The sequence below is a fragment of the Debaryomyces fabryi genome (genome assembly GCF_001447935.2).
Source record: "Debaryomyces fabryi strain CBS 789 chromosome Unknown contig00065, whole genome shotgun sequence".
Classification (NCBI taxonomy): domain Eukaryota; kingdom Fungi; phylum Ascomycota; class Pichiomycetes; order Serinales; family Debaryomycetaceae; genus Debaryomyces; species Debaryomyces fabryi.
In genome coordinates, this window is record NW_015385491.1 from 1 (window position 1) to 24645 (window position 24645).

Consider the following 24645-nt stretch of genomic DNA (forward strand, 5'->3'; position numbering starts at 1 on the left):
GTGCAAACGAAGTGGTTCACCAGAAACAACGAATGTTGAACAAGCACTTCTTACAATATCATAAATATATACTTTAAGAGGTAGTAGTTTATAAATTGAAGATTATCAAGCGATTTTGGCTTGAGTGATTATTTCTAATTGAAAAAGCAGGGTTTATTTGTCTTTTCCGAATTCGAAAAACTATATGTACTAAAACAAAGCCGAGCACTAAAGTCCCATACTTCTAGCCGAGTTAAGTCTTTATCACAATCATAGTTGCAGAAACATAAGCATAAGAAAGAATATAATTTGAGTTGAAGATGTCCACAAGCATGCACACACAATACAACTACAATAGACGTAACTCGTCTGCGACACCATATACAATCCCGATAAAACACCAACACCAGTCTTCGGGGCCGGGACAGACCCAAGGGCAATCGATCCCCAATAACGGGCATCAGAGTCATACGGGAGGGCCTATCTCGTCGTCTGTTCCGTCATTATCGCGTGAATTTGTCGTCAGAAGAATCAGTGAAGGCGAAACAGGCCGTTTAAAAGAAGAGTTGAAGTGTGAAGCGTGCGGAAAGGGTTACAAACATATATCATCATTGGCAAAGCATTTATGGGAGCATACACCAGAATGGAACGTGACAAAGAAGTTGTTGATTTCGAAGCATCAGCAAGTTCAATTGTTGGAAGCTGCTAGCATTTTAGTGGGTATGAACGAAAGCCAGACCCCGTCTAGAAGAAACTCGGTTTTCCCAGATGAAAACCAGGCTGACGATCCAAAGTACCCGTCGCCATTTTCTCCGAGTAATTCGGCCGACACGAACGTCACGTCCAACACGTCCACTCCTCCAATGCACCCCGAGTCGAACAAGCCAGGCCACGGTAGCACGGTCAGGTTTAATTTTCCTCAACAGCAATTTAAAAACTCTTTTGACATGAATAGCAACGAATACTATGACGGACCCGGTAACAATAACTTTAATAGATCGCACTCCATTTCGCATTACCCTCCAATCAGTGAACAGCAAACAATCAAGTCTCCATCGTTGGCAGGCGGGTATTTGGACACGCACAATGAGGTTTCTGACGCCCAGGGATCAAGGATCAACGGTCGCTCTAATTCGATTATCCCCCCGGTGGGAAAGGACGATTTGAGATCCCCTACTTTAGCTGCCAAGAACAACAACTCCAGTACATTAACGCCTTCCCCAGCACTTCATTTAAATAACAACGACGACCTCGATGACCTCGACAAACAGAGCAACGAATCATACGAAGAAGAAAGCGTTATTGGCAAAATGGAATAATATAGTTGACCTATTACCCAATGTCAAAAGTCCCGAATTATCAAATATATAAAATAATCACCAATTTCAAATTCTACATAGTATCTAAGCGACACGTATCACTTACTGTCTAATTAATATTACATCTTTATAATTCCGTCCCCTGTGCGCCCTATTAACTTCTCTAGAACCCTGCATTGGACCCATAATAGCATTAGTACTTCATCTAGGTTCCCATAAATCGAACGGGTCGTGTGTTTACCGAACCATTTCCCGAGTGTCTCATCGTCTATAAAAGGCCGATGGAAAATTTCACCATCCAGACAGTGGCTTCTTTACATACCGATGATCCTCAGCCGCCGGACCTGGTTAGATGAATTGCTTGTCAATTCGCTAGATCGAACATCCTCCTTCTGACGACCCGTATTGGTGAATCTTCTGAGGCAGGCCCCTGGCTAAGCGTAAGCAAGCTCGTCGAGCATCTCGAAGACCTTGCTGGCGTCTAGATCATTCGAAGATCAAAAAAACGTGCATCATAGTACATCTAGCTGGCAATCTACCGATTCAAACCACTGGTGTCTCCAAGAACACATACATATATTTACAAGATTATTATAGTATTTACTTATTCACATTTTGATTTCCTCTACAAATCCGCCCGTCTGTCTTACTCTTGTTCCTCGTCTGCCCGTATAATCTCGTTATTTAAGGGCTGAACACTCGAAAACTTTTCCTGAAGCATCATTTGTTCCCTGTGCTCCATATCATTGACTTTTTGCTTCTTACTTAACTCTTTAGCGGCTATTCTTTCAGCATCTTTAATAGGACCTTGCCTGAGAGATTCTCTTTCGCTCCTCTGAAGATAGTTGATACCCAAAAATGTACCAACTGCAAGGAGACACGAAGAACCAAAGGTAATTTTCGATGCAGTAGACATATTTCAACCTATAGTAACTCTCCGACCAGATAAAAATTGCTTAAGGACGATCTTTGACTAACCAACTCTACTAACTAACCGGTAAAAACGTTGTAGTAGTGTTGAACCACATTTGCTCATTTTCAAGTTTTGTGTAACTTCCGGAAATTATAGGAAATCAGTGGGCCTTCGATTAAGGCCAATAAACAACGTTTAGTAGGCATTAATACCTAAAAAGAAGATCCATTAGAGATTGTTTGGGTTATAGAGAAATTGTAATAGCGCAATACAAAAATAAAATATAGTGAAAATATCTATGTACTAAGAGAAAACTCAGTTTATGTTCATAGAGCCGCTAGAAAGATTTATGCTTGTATGTAATATCCTTGTTGGCTTAATTTCCAAAATAACACTAACATTGATAGCAGAAGTATATTGCAAGAAGTTAAACACAAAATAAAAGCAATTGAGACGAGACACACACAGTTAGAGAAAGCACGAATAATTATTGGTACACATTGATGAGTTCCCAATACAATAATCCCGAGGCTGGCAGTTCCACGCAACAGAAGGGCAGCATTTCGAATTTGACCAGGAACCTATTATCTTCGTCGCAGCAGCAGATCGGAAAGCCACCGAGTCTGAATGAGCTATCGATGCAGCCACATCAAACTAGTGGCCATCCATCGAGTTATAACACATCGCATGCATCGTCATTCAACAAATTCATACCTACGGAAGACGACCGGGGAAATAACGATCTGAAAGTTTCCCAGTCAATTGATTACCATAACAGTTACAATTATAATAATCCTAATAGTCATTTCACCAACTTTTCGTACCCAAATCAACCCAGTTTCATATATCGCAACAATGCCAACCTGCAATACATACCATCAAACAATGATTCGGTCAACTACATACCTTCGGGTCACAACACACCCACAGCTGTCAGCAGTTCATATTCTTCAATTAACTCGTATACTCCAGCGATGCCAGGTGGTAACTCGTTTGGTGTCCAAACACAACCCCAGCATAATTCTGCTGCTCAAAGCCTCAGACCTGCTGGGCTCATCTCAACCGGGCAACCAACTACAAATATTTCAATTGAGTCTGTAAACACAGCAAACCAATCGCTTAGCTCCAGCTCGATCAATAGCTCAAGAATTCCGCAGCCAGGCACATCGACAAATTCTAATTATGGTTTTGATGGTTCTAAATCTTTTCAGTATCAGCCTCAACTGCATACGAACTCATATGCTCCAAATCCATCACAGTCAATGCCTACTAATATAAATAAGGTTCCAGCTCAAAATCAGGAGTTTCAATCACAGCAGCTGCAATTAAATTCTTACAATAATCAGCAGTCACATTTTTTTCAGGAACCTGATCATTATATGACGTACAAGGAATTTTTACAAAATTTGACAAGCGAATCTTCTGAAGATGATGATGATGAACATTTGGACATCGTTGACTATCCTGTTAATGATTTAATACTAATGTTATCATGTTTATTGACTAAAATAATTGAAGCTAATGATAAATTACACCCTAACCATTTCGATAATACAATCGCAGTTCGCCAGAAAATGAAGGAAGAAAAGAAGAACAAAAAGTTAGAAAAATTAAAACAAAAGCAAGCTTCAATTGATTCAAATATCGATCCAGACGATTTAAGTAATGATGACTACGAAGATGATGATGAAGATGATGATGATGAAATGAAAAATAAGTATTTAGCTAATGTATTAGCATTTCATGGTACAAACGTTCCTGGTATATCTTTGCATGCTTACTTGGCGAGAGTATTGAAATACTGCCCTGTAACTAATGAAGTTTTTTTGTCATTGTTGGTGTATTTTGATCGCATTGCAAAGAAAGCAAATAACCTCAAACAATTCAAGAGCAATGATGGCGAGCAAGATCAAGAGCAAGAGCCGGAGCAGCTATTCGTCATGGACTCTTATAATATCCATAGGCTAATTATATCTGGTATCACAGTTTCATCAAAGTTTTTCTCAGATATATTTTATAAAAATTTAAGATATGCAAAGGTTGGAGGTTTACCTTTAGAAGAATTAAATTATCTTGAATTACAGTTCTTATTGTTGTTAGATTTTAAGTTGATGATTTCGGTAGAAGATTTGCAAAATTATGGCGATTTACTACTAAGATTTTGGAAACGAGAACAAGTTACTAATGAGCTTGTAAATGGTCCACAAAGCCCTAGTCAGATGAATGGATAGATCACTTTTCAGGTTACTGAACGAAGTCATATACATTTCTTTTTTTAATGGTCTCAAAAATTTGAAACATCTTATTTTACTCCTTATTTAATTCAATCATGTATTTATTATTATTATTATTATTATTATCTCTGTACTTATGGAGAATAAATAGTGTATACTTATTTAGTGTTCAAGTCAATAGTATGTATCAATATCGTCAAGACTGGAGGTACTTATTCGAACCTATCTCATAACGAGCACATAGCTCTTGCAAGGGTTTCTAACTCAAATTAAAAGCTATAAGCGTTATTATTTGATGATGAGGATATCTACCTTCTTGATCTAGGAATCAATGTAGAAGCATTTTTGATGCAAAAGTTATCGTAGCACCCACATGGCTTTAACTTATTAACATCTGTCTGAGAATCTTGAACTATTAGACATGGATGGTAGTTTGGAATCTTGGCTTCTGATTTAGGTTTGTTTGGTGGAATAAATGTATTCTCTATTAGGTTTTCTAGTCTGGTTGATTCCATTTTAGTAGCTGCGACACACAAATTATTGCGAATAATGTTAATTTTTAACAATATATAATTACTTCTTTTAAGAAGAAAAAGGGTAGCTATTTTAAAGGATAGAGGTATGACTCAATTCTCTTACTATATAAATATAAATATAAATCATAATAGCTTATGCAAACCGGGGCGAAGGTATCAGAAAATGGAATTTTAGATAAGAGCCTCAGTCCCACACAGTACATATTTGCAATAATACAAAAATGGATAAGCCTATTAAATTGATATTTCCTCATTCAGATTTTTATATTGATGTTAATAGACGTACTACTTATTCTATGTAAGGCTCTCATAATAATGTGATTGAATAATAGATCAGATATAGTTACAATAGAAATTAACTTTAGATTTGGGGGTGCGCGGGATAACGGTTCCGTCTGGTTATCAATATGTTTATACCCAATTCGGACGATACATGCTATACTATGAAAATCTACTCAATTTGTTTGACATGGGTCTAGATCTCTTTAGAGCAATAAACGTGAATGAATCACTCTAAGTGATATTTTGTTTAACAATATCCTTACTTAAAATATCATAATATCAAGATATTATAATGTATGCGATAATCCGGAAGACAAATTATATTTGGATCTTAATGAATTGTCACTGCACCAGGGAACTCACAGGTTAAGTATTTCAATTAACCTATTGAATCTCTTCATTAGGTGTCGGTAATAAATCTACAAGAAGCTAAACGTATAAATGTGTATTAAAAACGACAAAGAAATTTACATAGAAGATACCATTAAAAACCAAAAACTAGATATTACAAAGCTTCAATCTTTAAGTTAACTTATTTCTTACCGGTCTTCTTGGCGGCCTTTTGTTCCTTTTCTTGTTGTTCTTTCAACACTCTCTTAACGATCTTTTGTTCTTCGATCAAGAAAGCTCTGACAATTCTTTCCTTGACACAGTTGGCACATCTAGAACCACCGTAGGCTCTTTGGACGGTCTTGTGGGTCTTAGAAACTTGAGCGTATTCTCTTGGTCTCAAAGTAGAGATACCTTGTAAAGCATCACCACAGTCACCACACTTTGGTCTAGAAGCGAGCTTCTTGACGTGTTGAGCGACTAATTTACCACCTGGGGTCTTAACAACCTTGATCTTGTTAGATCTGGTATTGTCTATAATCTGTTAGTATAATTTCAAAAATATCAATTTCGTGACCACGACGCTGAACTATCTGCAAATCTAATGAGTATCACTTGACACCATCTGCTTAAACCATTGTTAAATGAAAATTCTCTCTAATACTCTAATTATCACCTCGAATATCTCCATTTCATAAGTTTTCACTTCGATATTTATTTCCCCTTCACATCCCGAAAACACTTCCGTTCTTCGATATAATTCTCTCATCTCCTTCTTAATCATATCTCAATGGTACTTTTCTTCCACAGAGCTCTACATTACCACTTTAACATTAATTTCTTGTTGGTCCGTATCATTCTCCTCTAGTCTTCTCATCCGATTTCATAGTTCAGTAGTCCTGGTCATACTTAGATATAAACATACATGGATTTCTTCTTCTGTAAGTAACACGTTGAGCCATTTTGAAGTCGATTTCTATGCTATAATTCCAAAGGAACTGTAAGTAAACTTTCTCTTCAAGTATGAGGTATGTAGTATCAAAATTTTCCACAGAGAGTATGAGAATTTTCACCGAAATTCGTGGTCGTGTCCGTTCACAATCCCTTCACTATGGACGAACCAGGTTTTTGTTACACAAACCTTGGAGACATAGTTAAGCGGAGCTCATCGTAACATTAGTGCGGCCCATAGTTAAGCTGGGAGAGTGCGACATAAATGCGACAATGTCGTGTTTAATGAGAGTTTTAACACGTGAAATAATATTTATAGGGCTTTACACCTAAATGGCTGCAATTGTCCGTTCCTGAGAGTGCATAATACGGATGTGTGGTTTAGGTCTATAGGATAGATATAAACGGTGGTGACTGTAGAATTAGTGAATATATCAGGAATTAGATCAGTTATAGTCTAGGTACAATTGGAGATAGTTTGAGAATTTCATGGATATTTTTAGGGTAACGTGTGGTTCGTAGATTTGTAGTTAGAATACTACACTGGAGGAAGATATGAGATGATATTTCGAAAGTCAATTAAAAAGATATTATATTGAATATGGTAAGTATTGGAAATAGGGTGAAAAAGGATATGTGGAGTTTAGGATAGACATATTACAGATGAAATAGGATTGCAGTATATATATGAGGTGTGTAGATGGCCAATATTGCATTATGTGGAGAACACATGATTGAAAGGATCTAAAAATGAATTGGAGACTATAGTACAGGAGCATACAGTACAGATGTATATAGTACAGGCGAATATAGAGTACGTAAATACAATTCCAAACATACTGTATATTAAAGCTAAATATCGGTGTCTACAGATTCATGGAGAATGTAACTTACAACTTTGGATCTTCCTTTTCGATGGCAACAACTTCCATTTCCAAGTCAACACCTAATGGTAAAGCCTTTACAGCAACACAGGATCTAGCAGGTTTGTGTTCGGAGAAGTATTTACCGTAAACTTGGTTGAATAGAGGGAACTGGGTTGGCATATCTGTTAAGAAAATGTTGGCCTTGACAATGTGATTCAACGAGGAGTTAGATGCTTCCAAGATGTTAGAAACATTTTGAATAACTTGTTCAGCTTGTTCTGGAATAGATGGCTTTTCCGATAATGGCTTGTTATCTGGGGTGTATGGAATTTGTCCGGAAACGTAGATGAAGCCTGTAAGTGTTAGTAATATGCGTCTTCGTTATGACGGGCATAATTATGAATGGTACGTTGCAATGTCGCCCTTTAATTTTATAAATCACATACCATTGACCTTAATAGCCTGAGAGTAAGAGGCTGCAGGTGGAGGAGCATTGGCAGTTTTAACCTGAAAAGTTAGTATTTGATTTCCGGATCGAATTTTTGCTTCATTTACATACTGGAACAATGGAAGAAGATAATCTCTTGGAAGACATGTTAATTGATTTAGTAATATTAGAACGTAATTGATTAGCGAACATATTGGAAGAAATTATAGTATTTCAGTTATTCGGTGATAATGAACACATAAGTAGTAGCGTTCCCCTTTCCAGACTTTTTGTGTAGGATGGCGCTTTTTCAGAGTCAATTTGTTATTGACTCTGTTACAGGTTGACTAGTATCAATGAACTACATTCTTATTGTCTACATTAAAATATATCGATACTAGTGTATACCTATATACTAATATTTTTACCAGATATGAACTTGTACCTTTTTCTTCTTCTTCTTTTTCTTCTTCTTCTTCGATGATTTGCTCTCATTTTCGTCTTCTTTTTTGTCATTGAACTTGCCTTCACCATTGAGGAACAGTTCATTAAATTCGGAATCGAATTCGGTTAGCATAGGAATTTTCTCGATGAAGCTTCCGGTAGTTGCAAGGTTTTCAAGAATACCGAATAGCTCTTCTGCGAAAAAGTCTATCTTGCAGAAGGTGTTGAAATTTTGTAGAAAAAGATTGAAGTCGCTGGACATTTGGTCGAGATCAGTAGAAATCATGTTTTCGTCTAGAAGACTGACTTCACGTAATTGGGTCGCTATAACAGTTTTGACATGTTTCTCTAACCGATCTATAATTGCAACAAGCATCGCTATATTCGCCAGATCCTTTCCCAAGTCTTCATTAATTTGGTCGCTTGTCATTTCCCTATAGCGTTCGAGGAGGTTTGAAACATTTTGGTGGTCATCTGCATCATTAGTAGATAGGGTAGGGACTTCAGCAGTTACATTATCCGTATCAATTGCATCATCATTATAGTTTGCTTTTTTAATCTTAAAAAAGAGTTCGCGAGCCTCTGGTAGCTTACCTATCCATTGAATCAAAAGAACTTGAAGATCAGTTGAGTAATCATGAATATCTTCTTCACCTTCCGCCTTATTAGTAATGGATTTTCTGTCGAGATTTATGATTCCAATATTGATTAGTTGATTTATCATAAGACAAATAAGTGTCATGTATTTCTTTGCAATCGACTCAGATAATACCACCTTGTATCCATTATCAATCTCGATGCCCTCGGTCGCCGATAAATATATTCCACTGTTAGTTAAAAATTCATGAAGAAGCATCAGTCGCTCAACTTCACTTAATTCAACCTTCTGTCCTTTTCTAGTATGCTTGTAAGGACGCTGTTTTTCGTCGTTTCCTCGTAAACCCGCTAATAATTCAAAAATGTAATCGATCAATAATGTGGACAAATTGACATCATGCGTAATGAACCAAATCAATACACGACGATATCCTTTACACATAAGCATTTCATCCATTAGACATCTTGCTAACTTACTATTGTTGTGTAAAAGTAATTCAAATTTAGTAATATTGAAAATTGGGACTATGAGCCTATTATTGTTCTGCGTATTTTGAATATCTTCTTCTGATGCCAGTTCACAAAAATATTGATAGATAACATCGGGAGTATTAGCCAGCGCAGGATCATTAATTTTATCATCAGATTCATCCTTAATAGCCTTTGAAACAGTGTTGATGACGACCTGCCCAAATTTTTCTTCTGCGTCACTGTCACCTTCTATACTTGTGGTGGTGAGAAAATCAAAACTTTCTTTTAATTCACTCCAGCAATATAGAATATCATCCGAATTCCCTTTTTGCGATTCTGGCAGATTATCAAAGGCATTAACCATATCAATAAACCAGTCCTGAAAGTATACATTGTCTCCACGAGGCAAGTCACGCCAATCATTTCCAAACTCATCGAAGTCAATATCATCTTTTGTTCGAACTGCATTAGACATTTTTCTTTCCTTTTCGTTTAGTTTTGGTGGATTTGAGATCTCCTCTTTATTTTGGAATTTCTTAGCTTCTTCTTCTTCCACAACACCCAGCCATTCTTCTTCTACTTCATCGTATTCACATTCGAAAATATATCGTATATCTTCATCAAATTGATCATCATACTCCAAATCAATTAGTAAATCACCCAATTCTGCAATTGGAGTTGATTGATTGCTAATTCTTTCTGCTGCTACTAATGCGAGATCATCAGATTTCTCTTGTCTAGCGGTGAAAGATATACCTGAATTGATGATTAATAATGCAACTACAACCAATCTCATGTCTATCAGTAGTGCACCTCCATTAATTTTCTTACGAGACATTGGTTGAGTGAAATTAAGTAAACTTGAGTACTTTATGTCATAGAGACCACCGAAATAACTCTTATTTGCTTCAGGACTAGGCGTTTCAAATCCATGGAATGCTAACAGTGAAGGATTCTGGTTTAAAGACCATGCTAAGACGTATCTTATTGAGCTAGAACCCTTTAATGTACGGGTAATCATGTAAGGACATTGGGCCTGCTCGAGTTCCAACCGGCGATCGATTTCTAAACCCAACAATATGATATTTGTATGACACTTCCAAAGCTTAATGAAATATTGCAAGTATGGGTTCAATGCTACGTTATATTCTTGTTCATTATTCTCTGGTTTAAACAATTTGTTTATAGAGAATAAGAGGACACATGATATGGAATAGCAAAGCTTTAGAGCAAATTCATCACTCATTATGGCTTCCTTGGGTGTCCATATTGGCAAATTTTTAAGCCAAACGTCTTCGGAATTCTTAACGTACCTGAGTTGGATCTCATCATCAGCATTCAACAACGCCTGAATATATCTTAAAAGTGTAAAGAACTGGGCCGAGAGGGCAAATTTCACCGATTGTATGTCTGGGTCCCTCAAGCTTTCATTTTCCTCATCGGATTCGTGGTTTTTGAAATATGTATATGATAATGCAATAAGTACGTCTGATAAACAATCCAAGCTTAGCACAGACTTTTCAGTTTCTTCTGGTTGTGTAAATGGATCGCAAATTGTTGCCACTGTACTAAAAAGATGTTGTATTTGAATATCATCTTCTGGTAGTCCGAGTAGAATGGCGATTTTGGTATGCCTCTTCATGAGATTTGACGAAGGTCGTATCTCATTCAATGGTAACGGAATATCAAATTCCATTACCTTCTGATCCTGTTCATTATCTATATGGTCCTCCAGCATGTCATGTCTCTGTAATTAAATATAGAAATATGTCAAAGTCCACCTAAGATGAAGGTGATATTTAAGGCTCGCACTAATCTGCAAAAGAACAATTGACGTAATTTACAGGTTATAACTGAACAGTCTTTCTAGCCAGAGATATGGGTTCTATTATGATCAAATGTGCATCTCTATTAGTGCAGGGTGCCTCAAATGTGACTTGACGTCAATATAAGGACGGTTATCAATCAGTGCTTGTCAGTTTTCAAGATAATTATAGAGGAACTATGGTTTTTAGAAAGTAATCGAGATCCAATCGATTTAATTCAACAGCTGTCTTTTCCATCTTAATCCAGAAATATACAGAAACCATAGAAATGGTCACACTTACACTTTTTGTCTCCTCAGTGGAATCTAGGGGTTCTGTAGTTAAAAGTTTTGTACTATTTTGCAGCTTATACACCGGTCCATTTATTCCAAGAAACTAAGAATCAAAATAATCCGTTGCCCAATACATAATCGCTTGACACACAGCGTTTATTGTAGCTCCAATCTAAAGACTTGCTGCAAGAATTCTCTACTTGTTGTGAGGAATTTTGCACTTCGCATATTTAGCCGCCCAACTCTTTCTTGCAATTTTGAACCACAATTGACAATTGCTACAATGTAAGTATACCAAAAACCCACGCAAACACATAAGCCATGGATGTGCGGTAAAGCCGGTATTACAGCTGTTATTAACCATTCAAAAACCTCGGTCAGCATTCATCTACCGTGCTCTGTAAGTGTTTACGTTTAGCCAAAATTCTTTACAGTACTGCAAGTCATTTAGCGTCCTACATAAATTACCCAAAAGAAAGCAAAGGATAAACCTACAAGTATACAATCACCCCCATACCTTCTTCTACTAAACCCAACGTTTTGTAGGGCCTCCAATCTCGTCTTATACCCGTTATTGTTGCTTCCATTGGGATTTTGGAACGATCATGTGACTGTGTTTTTTTTCAACGCAGAAAATGGATCATTGAATTGGTGCGTTGGCAGAATCAGTGTTGTTTAGATCTGCATTAAGAGATTCATTAGGTTATAAGTAATAATCAATCGAAGTTAGTTAACCAATTGGTATCCTAATAAATAATTGTTATTGAAAATTTGTATATCTTTAAAAACTAGAAATTCTTATATAAGAATCAAGGCGGTAATACAAGGATTGTGAAAGAGTTTTCAAAGTAAAGGACAATTATTATATACATTGAATCATTAAAAATCATATTTAAATTGCTAAATCAGGCATTATAGTTATAATTGATTATAAGAATGGTTAAGATCGACGAAATATCACGTACTTCAACGTTTGCTTGGAGTCAGGATTGCTTGCCCTTGCTAGCTACGGGGACGGTCGCAGGAGCCGTGGATGTAAATTTTGACTCGACATCGACTCTTGACTTATGGGACATATTTTCACCTACTAGCGGAAACAAGCCTGTGTTTTCTGCATCGGTGGACAACAGATTTTATGCGTTAGCATGGTCCAAACCATTTGAAGGTAGACCAAAGGGACTTCTTGCGGGTGCTTTCGAGAACGGAGTGGTGGAATTCTGGGACGCAGAAGTCTTGATCAAGTCCAAAGATTTAAGCAAGGCATCAGTGCATAAGGGTACAAAACATAGTGGACCAGTCAAAACGTTGCTGTTCAATCCAAATCAGGATCATGTTTTGGTTACTGGTGGGTCTAATGGAGAAATTTTTATTTGGGATACAAAGAAATTCACCGAACCATCTACCCCAGGTCAGGCCATGACTCCTATGGATGAAGTGACCAGTGTTGCATGGAACAATTCTGTTAGCCACATTTTTGCAAGCGCTGGTAACGGTGGCTACACTTCTATTTGGGACTTGAAGTCCAAAAGAGAGGTGTTACATTTATCTTACAATGGTCCTTCTGGAAGAGCTAATTTCTCGTGTGTTGCATGGCATCCAACTCAATCAACAAAATTAATCACTGCTAGTGACAATGATGGATGCCCATTAATATTAACATGGGATTTGCGTAATGCAAATGCCCCTGAAAAGATAATGGAAGGTCATAAGAAGGGGGTTTTATCCTTAGACTGGTGTAAGCAAGACCCAGAACTTTTAATTTCTAGTGGTAAGGACAATTCAACCATGTTGTGGAATCCTATTAAAGGTGAAAAATTAGGTGAATATCAAACCACCGCTAATTGGGCCTTCCACACTAAGTTTGCTCCTGCAGCTCCAGAAATTTTTGCTACTTCTTCATTTGATGGAAAGATTATTATCCAATCATTACAAGATACTTCTCCACCTGTATCGACTAAAGTTGCATCAAATGATGATAATGAATTTTGGAATGAGATTTCCACAACTGAAAATCAACAGCCAGTCTTTGATGTAAAACAGGCTCCAAATTGGTTAAACGTTCCAACATCCGTATCCTTTGGATTTGGTTCAAAATTAGTCTCTGTAAAGAAAGACTCTAACGGTAAGTCGGTAGTCAGTGTTGAAAAATTTGTTACTAATAATAACTTCCAAGGATCGTCTGATAGATTGACCGAAGCTTTCAAAGCTAATGATTTTAAGTCTATTATTGATTCAAAATTGGAAGGAAAGTTCGTCAATAAGATCGATCAATCTGATTGGGAATTATTGAAAAAGCTCCACGATACAGGTAAGGATATATTATTTGACGCCGAAGTAAATGGAAGCGACCAAGAGTTGGTGGAGAGAGGAAAATCTGAACAAACGGATGAGAGTGCCAATGAAGCCATCTCTTCTACAGAAGACTCGTTTTTCGATAAATTGGGGTCTAACAGTGGAAATGGAACGTCAAATGATGTGTCTTATATTCCCCAAGGAGACTTTAAAATTTTTGACTCAAAACAGTCTGACGGCGATAGAAAGTTAATTAAATTGATCTTGAATAAAAAAATTGATGAAGCCGTCTCATCATGCTTGGAACAAGATAAATTAGTCGAAGCTTTGATTTTAGCTTTAGATAGTTCCGATACAGTTAAAGAAAAGGTTAGGAATTCATTCTTTAAGAAGAATGATAATGAACTTGCCAGAGTACTTTACAGTGCATCTTCTAATAACGTTACCGATATAGTGTGTCATGCTGATGTTGAAAATTGGAAGGAGATTGCTATGAGTATTTCCTCTTTCTGTGTTGACGTCAACGAATATAATAGTAAGATGACTGAATTAGGAGACCGTATAATTGATTCAAAAGGATCTTCCGATGAAAAGAGAAATAACGCTATCTTATGTTATTTATCAGGTAATGCGTTAGGAAAGATCGCTTCTATATGGCTTAGAGAATTACCAGAGCTTGAGGAAGAATTATTAAAGTCTAATGATACCAAACTCTCAACACCCTCTGATGCCAGATATGAAGCCTTATCTAATTTTGTTGAAAAAATCACGGCTTATAGGTCGATATCTAACATTTCTGGCGAATTTGAAGGTCCATCCATTGAACCTATTTGTAAGGCCATTTTGGAATACGCTAATTTGGTTGCTGGATATGGACAATTTGATTTAGCTGAAAAGTTTTTAGAGTTAGTACCTAGTGACTTTGCAGGCTTGAAATCTGAAAGAGACCGTATTTCAAAGGCTTCTGGTATTAAAACCCATAAACAAGGTGCTACTCAATCGAGAAATATCTCCCAAAGACCAGGCTTAATTAATTCCAACAGTGCTTACGGTAAAACAAATATTGTACCTTCAACTGGACTTGGTGGTTTCCAGTCTACACCAAGCAGTGTTGTTCCTCCTATTAATCCGGCCTCTATGCGTTTACCACAAGCTCAAGTACAGACACAAGCACCAAGTACCAAACCAAATTTACCTTCTGCTCCGGCTGCCAATCCGTACGTCAAGCCTGCCTCCACTAATCCATACATGCCAGCGCATGCATCAAATTCATTTGCGAACCCATACAAGCCAGCAACTCCTTCAGCAACGCAAGCAGCAAATCCCCTTTCACCACCTCCTCCTGGCCCACCAAAGGCCTCGTATAAGAGTCAAACTGAGGGATGGAACGATTTACCTGATACTTTTAAACCTAAAGCAGCTCCTCGTCGTGCAGCAGCAGCAGCCGTTTCCCCATCTCCGGTTCCTTCCAGTCCACTATTAGCTACTGGTGCCCCTAAGAGAACTTCAGTGGCACCACCAGTTGCACCACCACCACCAAAGGGAGTGAGCCGTAACCAATCGAAAACTTCAATAAGTACATCTAGTGCAAATTCTCCTCGTCAGAATCATGTACAAATGAATCTGCGCTATGCTCCACCCCCAGGTGTAACTTCTACTGCTCCTTCGACCCCTGGAGTAAACGAATTTCCACCTACAGTTACGACTGCACCTGTTCCACCTCCTAAGAACCCTTATGCCCCAGCAATACAAGCTACATCACCATCATTACCTAAGAATCCATATGCACCACCACCTACAACTTATGGGCAAGCAGGTATTCCTCAACCAACTATCCCAACTCCTAATATTGCATCACCTTCTTTGGGAAGGGCTACTACGGCTGCACCACCAAAGAATCCATACGCACCACCACCAGCCTCAGTTGCTTCGCCTAAACCAAATGCTGCTGGAATCCCAGCTCCGAGAATGGGTGGAGTTGTACCACCACCTCCTATGGCCAGCTCTGCTTCTTCATTCCCACCACCTCCAAGCATTAGTCAACAGCCACCTGCAGCAAGTCCTTCTATTACTAAAGCTGCTGAACCAGAACCTCCTAAGTATCCGCCTGGAGATAGATCACATATGCCAGAAGAATCCTTACCAATTTTTAATTCATTAAGTAATATCCTTGACGAAATTAAACCTAAAATACCAGAAAGATATGCTAAACATGGTGTTGATATGGAAAAAAGAATTAATTTGTTATTTGATCACTTGAATAATAGTGATTTGTTATCAGATGAGTCGATTGCCGCATTAAAAGAAGTTTGTACTGCTTTAGAAGCAAAAGACTTTGCAACTGCTAACGCATTGAATATTCAAATCGCTACAAACCACAGTGAAGAGATTGGTAACTGGCACACAGGTGTTAAGCGCCTTATTCAAATGTCCGAAGCATTATAGATGCTTGGATATTTGGAAGACAAAAATTACATAGAATATCTAGATATCTTTATTTTTTATTTCATATTTCTGTCTACATTGAATTCTAAGAAGTATATTTTATTTTACAATATAGTAATATTCACTCAAAAAACTCAACTTCGTAGAGTTTAGCTCCTCCCGTTTCATCATCAATAGGTTCTGTATCATGAATATCAGTTACTTCTATTAGCAAAAATCTTGCATTCAAACCTTGTTCCACTGCAAAGGAAGTGGTGTTATGCCTCAGGGGAATTTCAATTTGCGCTGATTCCTTTGGATCATATGGAGCAGATATATCAACACTTTCCGAGATTATGGTAGTAAAAACATCATCCTGATCATAAACCATATCCACATCCATGAATTCGTACTTCTTGTATAAATTATTACCAAAATTAACTTTACTGAGGAAGTCAATGTTATCATTTAGGTCTTTTATTTTAGATTGTTCATGAGACCCATATGCAAGCAAAGACCAACTCTTTGGCGGCCTGTCTCCCCAATTTATTACGCCGCTAGTTATATTCCTCGGTTGCTTAAGATCTACTAAAAGTTTCGCAGTTGTGTCATTATATTTCAGTTGCCAATGTGTAGTATTATCGCCATCATTGACCAGTACAGTAGCATCACCATATGCACTTTCAGTGATATTGATAAATTTTGCCGAAGCACATTCTGATACACTCAATGGAGAGCCAGCCTCTGGCTCGAAAAGTGGGAATACTAACTCTTCACCTTTTTTCAAGGTATAAACTCCAGCCTTCGGGTTTCTTTTGGCTAGGGAGATTTTGATCGGGGAGTCGTCTTTGCTACCTGTTATCGGTCCATTGTTCTTGACTATAAAGGAAGTTTCATTTATGGCCAACGATAAGGTCTTGTTCATATACTTTATACTGTCGAACTGAACACCATTTCCTAAACAAGGTAAAGAAATTGGGTCAAGAGTTAACATTCTCGATAATTTGTTTGTGTCATCAATATTATAATCAAACCTCAAACCGGTTAATCCTTGTAAAATTGCTTGCAAAAATCCACCATGTGCCGTCATAAACGGGAATGCAGGGTGTGTTCCACCATTGGTTAAGAAATTATCATTGTTTTGTTCAGAAAATTGGGCAAATGGGCCTCTTAAAAATGGTTGAACAGCTTTATGTAAATACGATTGTGAAGCACAGCCAGAAGGGGACAAATTAGAAGCAACAATCGAAAATATCGGAAATGTCATAGCAGGCCCGTAACTTACTTGTTTCATTGAATAAAATTCCATATTAGTGTAGGCCTGATCATCAGATATTAATTCATTACCTAGTGGATAGGTCATCATAATGACATCCGCTTGTTTAATTCCAACAGATGAATTCATACCAGAATATTCTAGGGTGATATTATCCGCATTATCTGAAGTAGGTATATGCATGCTACCAGCAATATCCGTATATTTAGTGGGAACAGACTTTCCCAAATGATTTGAGATTGTAATTGCCCACTTCATAAGTAACGATATCCCTGCATTCGTGTATGCGGCATTATCAACGTGGTTAGCATATTCATCTGGATCTGTCATATTATGAGTTACATATTGAGCAAGTGAATCATTGTACTCAACGTAATTGGCTAAGAAAGTAGCTGCATCATTAATCAATGGATAAGCAACAGAATCTAAGTAATCATCATCAGCGGCACCACTTAAGTAAACTTCCCATGCAGCCATTGCAACTGCAATGTTAATATGATACTCATAATCCATACATGGGCCAGTTGAAGTACAATTACCAAACCTACCACTTGTCCAAGAATATACAGCTCCGCCTTTATTATCTGGAACATTTTTCTTTGCTTGCTCATGAGTATGAATTCTATAATTAACAATACTCTTAGCATGATCAGGATTGAAAGGTAACAAGCCATTAAGCATCCATAAGTCTGTATCCCAAAAGACCATTCCACCATATGAATCCGACGATAAACCTCCAACTGGCAATGCTGCTGTGACACCTCGCGCTCCAGGTCTTGTATTTGCATTTAAATGATAGATCGACGCTCTCGATGCCAATGTTAATAATGAATCACCAGGGAACGTTATTGAGTTTGAGGATTCAAATGTTCGATCCCATTCCGTTTTATGTGACTTGATGAGGTCGGAAACAGAATCTGCTTGTTTAGTTGCAACTTGTTTTGCAAAATCATTTACAGAACTAGATGTCTTGTACTTTTCTGGATCTAAATCGGAAGAAACGATCCCCACCATCTTAGAAATTTTAAAAGATTTCGAAGGCTCAACAGAAATATCTAATTCCTGAGTTGAAGTATCATTTTTGGAGTCTCGACTTATTGAATTTAAGGATTTTTCATCATACTTCAATGTGGAATAGATAGCACCATTAACATAATCTATTTCATTTGGCTGAAAATGAATAAAAATACCCTCATCATCGTGACCTACTTCAGTTAGCTGACATCTCTGTGTAGAAGCAAACTCTAACTTGTCCTCAACCTTTAAGTCAACTGTGGAATTGCCAAGATTAACAATCCTCAAATTTACGATACCGAGATTTATGTTGGATCTATGTGCTACAACCTCAATATGAACTTGGAGAGAATCTAACCAAGTAAACTCTGTAGTCACAATGCCGTTACTTAGAGATAAATTCTGAGCATAATTGGAAATATCGCCTTGTGCATCTCTTGAGAGTGATGGATCTAAAGAAAAAGTTTTGCCATTTTTAACCGTGGACAATGTTAATGTAGTCCATTGTGGAACAGCCGATAAAATACTTTCGTAACCCTTTTTAATCAATTCAGGGAAGTTTGTTTCAGTTGTATTTTTCTGAATATCATAAAACCCACCTATAAAACTACCCGAGAAACGTTCATTAAATAACGGCCAGCCGTTTGATAAGTCATCTTCAACAGCATCCGGTGAATCACTCAATTGATCAAAAGTAAACCCTTGTCCCAAATTGGGAATGCGGCTACCAATATATCCATTTGATACATATGCTTGTCTCTGATATTGATTATATGTTGGAAATTCAGCTGTCCCCACTGTATTAGTAGTTGGATCGTAATATGCGCTACCTGAGTTCTGTAATTGTAAAAATATTTCCTTATTTTCACGACTGTTTATTAGTTTTTGTAATTGCTTTCTATTACTTTCAATGGTTTCAAATGTAACAGTAGAATCATTAAATGAATCATCAATATTGACATCCTTTATAGCGAAAGGTAAAGCATATGTGATTCCTTGATGATACAGGTACAATACAAATAATAGGATAAAATTTAGAACTATCATAGTCTTGATAACAATTTGTCTTTTGCAAAACTTGTGAATAAAATGATTGCAATGATCTACCTTGGAAATTGCTCTATGTTTGAACCTTTCACCTAAAGAATCGTACTCCATATTTATATTCTGTTGAACATAACAAAAATCTTTAGGCGTCAATATTTAATCCTCCTATTATGGACAACGGAAAAACACTGAAACAATGAATTACGATGAGTTATTGTCTTGGAGTACAACCTGTAATGCATAAAAATGCCTTTTATCATTCGATTACAAAGTCCTTAGTATTAGTTATAGTGGGGTCATAAATCTCAAATGGTTACGAGAAAAGATATCGAAAAAAGATATTTAATTTATGGTAAAATGTGTATTAATAACTTTTTAATACGATAGTATTACAGGGTATAAAGTAATATTACAAATAGGGAATAGTATACAAATCTTAATAAGCATGGCTTTCCATTGCCAAAAGGGTATAAGGTTAAACTGTTTGTGGAAGGATAGAAGTATGACCCCAAGGACTTTAATAGCAATTTACAAACTATATTGCATAGAAGTTTAATTGCTCCGCATTCGCAGTCCAAGAAAGCAGCATCGAGGAAGTATTATAAATATTCATTCCATATTCATCGTTATCAAGTCTAAAAAGGAATGACGGGGAATGTAGAGGCTGTAGCTCGTGCGACTGCAAACATGAATAAGTACTTCTAATCATTTTGACTGACCCCAGGGTCATCAAGCCTTGTGATACCTCTGAGTAATTCCTTAGTAGTTATTTGTCTGTTTGGTACGGGCCACGATGATGTTTGGAGAGACAGTGGCTCACGGAGGTGCTTCGTCATGTAGTTTTGTACTAGTGACGAAACCTTATCGTTTAACTTATCGTTTTGCAATTTTGCAATTAAATCGCTAGCTTGAGATAAGCGATAGGACGTATCGAATAGTTTGTCCGTGGATGTCTCTATATCATGTGGAACGCTTTCGCTAATGTCATTGTAGTTCTTGTTTATTTTGTCTACAAGGGAGTTATTAAGAACGGTCGAATTGAAATCAACCGAGTTATCCTGAATTTGATTTCTTGTTTGACAATATTCTTGTAAATCAGGCTCACTTTGGTCTGCATCAATTTTAAGATTTGGAATATGACTAGTTGATCTATTAAAGGAAGATTCCCACTGCAATCTTTCTTGTTTTAGTGACTTCAACTTTTTAGTGAAGATTTCAATATTCTCTTCATTGGTAATATTAAGGGGATTGGGCAAGGTAACTTCTTTGTTTGTTAGCAAGTTATCATTCGTTTCATCTTCATTTTCATCACGATTATACCAACTGATAGAAATTTGACCGTCTACTAAATCTCGTAATACTTCTTCTTTAATGACTTTGGCAATATTGATAACAGTTTGGTCTTCAGTTGTTTCAGTTTTCGACTTAGTTTTCGACAGCTTTTCCTCTTGATCCAATTTCTTTTTGAAGGACCATATTAATAACTGTCTCATTCTGTGGGGTTCTGGTAACGACGTATCCAATAGCTTATAGTAATCACTTGTTGGTACATCTTCATGAGGAACTCCAACGAATCCATTACCTATCGACAGCACTCGCTTTCCCCTATTATAATATGAAGCTCTTCTTTTATTTTTAGCGTTTGGTGCCTTTTGGTTTCTTGATCTAGCAGTATCTGAATCCTCCAAGTTCATTTTAAGATGCGACACTTGCTCCTCGTATTCGTCAGATGAACGTGCACTGTAAAAGTCTTCGTAGCTCGGCGATTTTATAGGTGATGACAACTGTAAGCTTGAATCGTCATGAAAATTGGATTTCCGTCTTGTTGTTTGTCTTCTAGTTATACCGTTTGGCTTTGCTTTGGCCTTCGTTTTATTTCCATTTGACTTCGACGTCTTTGTTTCCTTTCTGGATCTCTTCTTAGATGGCTCTTCAAACTCCAAATGACTCAAACTGTCATAGTTAGATATTTGGTTTGTTTCTTCCTTTAATTGTGATATGAGCGAATTAGCAGGCTTAGGCCTTCTCTTTTTATCATTATCCTGGTCTCTCTTATATATGAATCCATCATCTTCTTCAAATTTGCTCTTAGTCCGATTTCCTGCTTTCTTACCTTTAGGCCCGTTCTTTGTTGCATTATTTGTGTGTGATGTTTGTGATGAAGTCAATAGATCATTTAACCGGTTTTTCCTCCCAAGCAACAATTGACTAGGCTGACTTTGCAGATGTCCAGAGTAATATTCACTATCGTTATCACTTTCTGAATCATTTACAGATGTTTTGTTCTTTCTGTTAGTGGCTGGAGATATACTTGATTTGTTCGGTGTTTTTGTATAATTTGCTGTACCAGCTTTACTTTTCACGTTCTTTGGAGCAGTACCCAGTTTATTGGATACTTGCTTCTTCTTTGGACCCATACTCAAGTCTCCTATGACCTAATTTGTCTTATTTTGATGTAGTTTTGATGAAAGATCCTATCGTAGATGGTGAATATCCTGTATGTTGATTGTTTTTGTTTTATGGTTTTTGTTATGATTTAAATTTGGTGATTTTGTGTAACTATCAATATATTGGTATTATGATAGACAAGTAGACACCACTATTCAAGAATCATAGGTACAAGGAGGGTAAAATGTCCCTAAGTAAAGTAATAGGAGGAAGAATGAGTTCACCTTCTCAATGTGGGAATTTCTTTGCTGTTATAGTTCCAAAATCCTCGATCCTTGATATATACAGCGTATCAAGTACTGGGAATCGCCTACACAGAACATACGATTTGGGGCAATTGGTACTGAAACATATAAACAAGTATATTGAAGACTTTACAGGAGTGATAGGAACACTTTTAGATATTAGCATAATACGATGGGAAAGCGTGTTGACAGGGATGAGCAGCTCCAAATTCGGTATTGTCTTGGAGAAACTTTCGATGCTACTTATATTTGATATTAGAGAATATTCAGACCCGATTGTGATACATCAAACAAACAACGAAGGAATTGAAGATTTCCAATGGATCCCGCCAACGGAGAAGGATACAGAGGATAAAGATGATGAACCCGGTGCATATACGAACTGTAAGCAGTTGTTGATTTTTACCAAGCATAATCTCCAAGTAAAGCTATTTTCGCTTGATTGCACGCAAATGTTGTGGAAAATAGATAAGCCTATATCAAATGAGATTCTAATTAGGCCGGGTCTGAAAAATACAATATGGTCATTGGTGGTGAACTCGGAGCTTCCAATAACATCAGATGCTGCTCCAGTAATTTGCCATTTCTATAACGAGGGATCCATAAGCAATTTGTTGTACAAGTTCAAGTTTTCTACTAATACTTCGCATACTATGGTTAACTGGTCGGATTCTGGGAAATGGCTTTGTAATTTGAATTCCGTTGATTCTCTTTTCGGTTTCGATTTGCAAATTTATAATTCTCTCGGTGTTTACAGAAAACCATTCAATCAAGTCTCAGACTTTCCTATTGGTGATCCCATTATAAATTTGAATAATTTAAATAAGGGTATCGTCGACCATCCACAAGACAATTCATTAATATCATACGGTTCACTGGAATATCTTTCGCAATGGATACAAATTGCACCCAACAATGCTGAATACCTATTAATTGCAAGCACCAAACACACTGACGACTCATGTAAGGTGGAGCTAATTCTTGTCTCTATCAAATCATTCGGAATTATAAACAGGTCACTAATTCCTGATGCTCCTGTTTACAATGTCTGGAAGCAGTTTCGTGATCCTTCTACTCGTACCATACGGTACCGAAAAACATTGAACACGGCATTGATATTAAAGAGCAGCTGTAGACTCAAAACTTTTCTAGTCGAAAATACTAAAATTGCTAACTGGGCATGTTTACAAGTCGAAGGTATAATTCTTTTGTACAAAATATTCGTCGAAGATGGGTCGTCGGTTGATAGAAACGCTACGTACAATTTGGAAGCAGCTGTTCATGTCACATCAAAGATCTTATCATTAAGGCTATTTAAGACTGAGAACGAAGACGTCAAATTCCTAATCACGACAGAGGATCATATAGCTACGTACGATTTTTCAAAACAATCGCTCGAAGTTTTATATACTAGTTCGACACCCACAAGAATCAGAGAAGTCTTCGTGTTTCAGAAAAATAAAGCAACAGAATTAATGGTCATCAATGACAGTATCGAGCACATCAACTGGCAAATAATTCTGTATGCTAATAAAACCGAAGACGTAGCACAGACAAACGACGACGACTCCAATTTCTCCCTTATGAAGAAATTCCAATACCACGAGGACAACTCCAAAGTGGTAGGGCTTATGAAAGATGTCCAACACTCGGAATGGGGCCAAGGTCTGAGGATAAAGCGCAATCGTTTCAACTACAATCGACCAAGTCTCACGGAAAACACCGACGATGTAACCGACACTTTCAATCTACAAAAAAGGCCAAAGCGTTAATTATTATAGTATTGCGTCGCCTGATCAAAGGCAACTTATATATGTACAAGTAATATACGGATAGAATCCAGCTAATGCTTCTAGCTCGATTTTTTCTTTGGTGCACCCTTGTTTCTTTTCTTTCTGTCTTGGACCATTTTAACACGATACACTTCCTTTGGATCCACAAACCCTAATTCCGGGAACCATTCCTTGAAGTCCTTAAACGTTGGCATAGCATCATTATCACCGTAGTACGAGGCAACTTGTGGGCCCTTCAATGGCGCTCTCAATACCTTCGATCCATTTCTTACGTTGCTTGGATTCCAGTTATTTCCAAATATTTCAGCACTGAGCTTCTTGACCTGTTGTATCCTCTCCTTGGACGGTAATCTCTTCAAAATCGACGACATTATGGACGTTTAATGACTATTATTCTTCTTCTTCCACTAGTGTCCTTTGAGTATTTTTCAATTTTCATCATTGATTACATAAGCACAACATAATCTGTAAACATAAAAATGCTTCAGAATATTACAGGTTATACAGGTGTCCTCAATTTCGCTACTGAGACATGATGATAGTCTTTATCAGACAAACCCTTGGAGACGGGGGTTTCCTCAAAGGTATAAATGTGTACGTAGACCATAATGCTTGGCACCCCCTTGTAGCACCAGGAAATTTGACTCGTAGAAGTGGCT

General features: G+C 37.2%; 11 protein-coding genes across 11 annotated transcripts; 4 read left to right on the forward strand and 7 right to left on the reverse strand.

Annotated features, from left to right (window-relative positions):
• Positions 1-443: 443 nt before the first annotated feature.
• On the forward strand, positions 444-1298 carry AC631_03170 (uncharacterized protein; the record flags this gene model as incomplete). The annotated part of the gene is made up of 1 exon (XM_015611999.1): positions 444-1298. A coding segment is annotated over one exon (855 nt), but the record flags the coding sequence as incomplete, so codon positions are not given.
• Positions 1299-1944: 646 nt separating this feature from the next.
• Positions 1945-2214, reverse strand: AC631_03171 (uncharacterized protein; the record flags this gene model as incomplete). Its single annotated transcript, XM_015612000.1, has 1 exon — positions 1945-2214. The coding sequence occupies one exon, from the start codon at positions 2212-2214 to the stop codon at positions 1945-1947; it is 270 nt and encodes an 89-aa protein (XP_015467149.1).
• Positions 2215-2714: 500 nt separating this feature from the next.
• On the forward strand, positions 2715-4442 carry PCL7 (Pcl7p; the record flags this gene model as incomplete). Its single annotated transcript, XM_015612001.1, has 1 exon — positions 2715-4442. The coding sequence occupies one exon, from the start codon at positions 2715-2717 to the stop codon at positions 4440-4442; it is 1728 nt and encodes a 575-aa protein (XP_015467150.1).
• Positions 4443-4753: 311 nt separating this feature from the next.
• On the reverse strand, positions 4754-4960 carry AC631_03173 (uncharacterized protein; the record flags this gene model as incomplete). Its single annotated transcript, XM_015612002.1, has 1 exon — positions 4754-4960. One exon carries the CDS (start codon positions 4958-4960, stop codon positions 4754-4756), a length of 207 nt encoding a protein of 68 aa, XP_015467151.1.
• A 2474-nt stretch (positions 4961-7434) lies between these two features.
• MMD1 (isoleucine biosynthesis protein) lies at positions 7435-7590 on the reverse strand (the record flags this gene model as incomplete). Its single annotated transcript, XM_015612003.1, has 1 exon — positions 7435-7590. The coding sequence occupies one exon, from the start codon at positions 7588-7590 to the stop codon at positions 7435-7437; it is 156 nt and encodes a 51-aa protein (XP_015467152.1).
• Positions 7591-8261: 671 nt separating this feature from the next.
• AC631_03175 (CCR4-NOT core subunit) lies at positions 8262-11045 on the reverse strand (the record flags this gene model as incomplete). The annotated part of the gene is made up of 1 exon (XM_015612004.1): positions 8262-11045. One exon carries the CDS (start codon positions 11043-11045, stop codon positions 8262-8264), a length of 2784 nt encoding a protein of 927 aa, XP_015467153.1.
• A 1338-nt stretch (positions 11046-12383) lies between these two features.
• Positions 12384-16184, forward strand: PGA63 (Pga63p; the record flags this gene model as incomplete). The annotated part of the gene is made up of 1 exon (XM_015612005.1): positions 12384-16184. One exon carries the CDS (start codon positions 12384-12386, stop codon positions 16182-16184), a length of 3801 nt encoding a protein of 1266 aa, XP_015467154.1.
• A 121-nt stretch (positions 16185-16305) lies between these two features.
• ATC1 (alpha,alpha-trehalase) lies at positions 16306-19611 on the reverse strand (the record flags this gene model as incomplete). Its single annotated transcript, XM_015612006.1, has 1 exon — positions 16306-19611. The coding sequence occupies one exon, from the start codon at positions 19609-19611 to the stop codon at positions 16306-16308; it is 3306 nt and encodes a 1101-aa protein (XP_015467155.1).
• Positions 19612-20201: 590 nt separating this feature from the next.
• Positions 20202-21917, reverse strand: AC631_03178 (uncharacterized protein; the record flags this gene model as incomplete). Its single annotated transcript, XM_015612007.1, has 1 exon — positions 20202-21917. One exon carries the CDS (start codon positions 21915-21917, stop codon positions 20202-20204), a length of 1716 nt encoding a protein of 571 aa, XP_015467156.1.
• Positions 21918-22387: 470 nt separating this feature from the next.
• AC631_03179 (uncharacterized protein) lies at positions 22388-23965 on the forward strand (the record flags this gene model as incomplete). Its single annotated transcript, XM_015612008.1, has 1 exon — positions 22388-23965. The coding sequence occupies one exon, from the start codon at positions 22388-22390 to the stop codon at positions 23963-23965; it is 1578 nt and encodes a 525-aa protein (XP_015467157.1).
• Positions 23966-24045: 80 nt separating this feature from the next.
• On the reverse strand, positions 24046-24357 carry AC631_03180 (mitochondrial 37S ribosomal protein mS33; the record flags this gene model as incomplete). The annotated part of the gene is made up of 1 exon (XM_015612009.1): positions 24046-24357. The coding sequence occupies one exon, from the start codon at positions 24355-24357 to the stop codon at positions 24046-24048; it is 312 nt and encodes a 103-aa protein (XP_015467158.1).
• Positions 24358-24645: the final 288 nt, after the last annotated feature.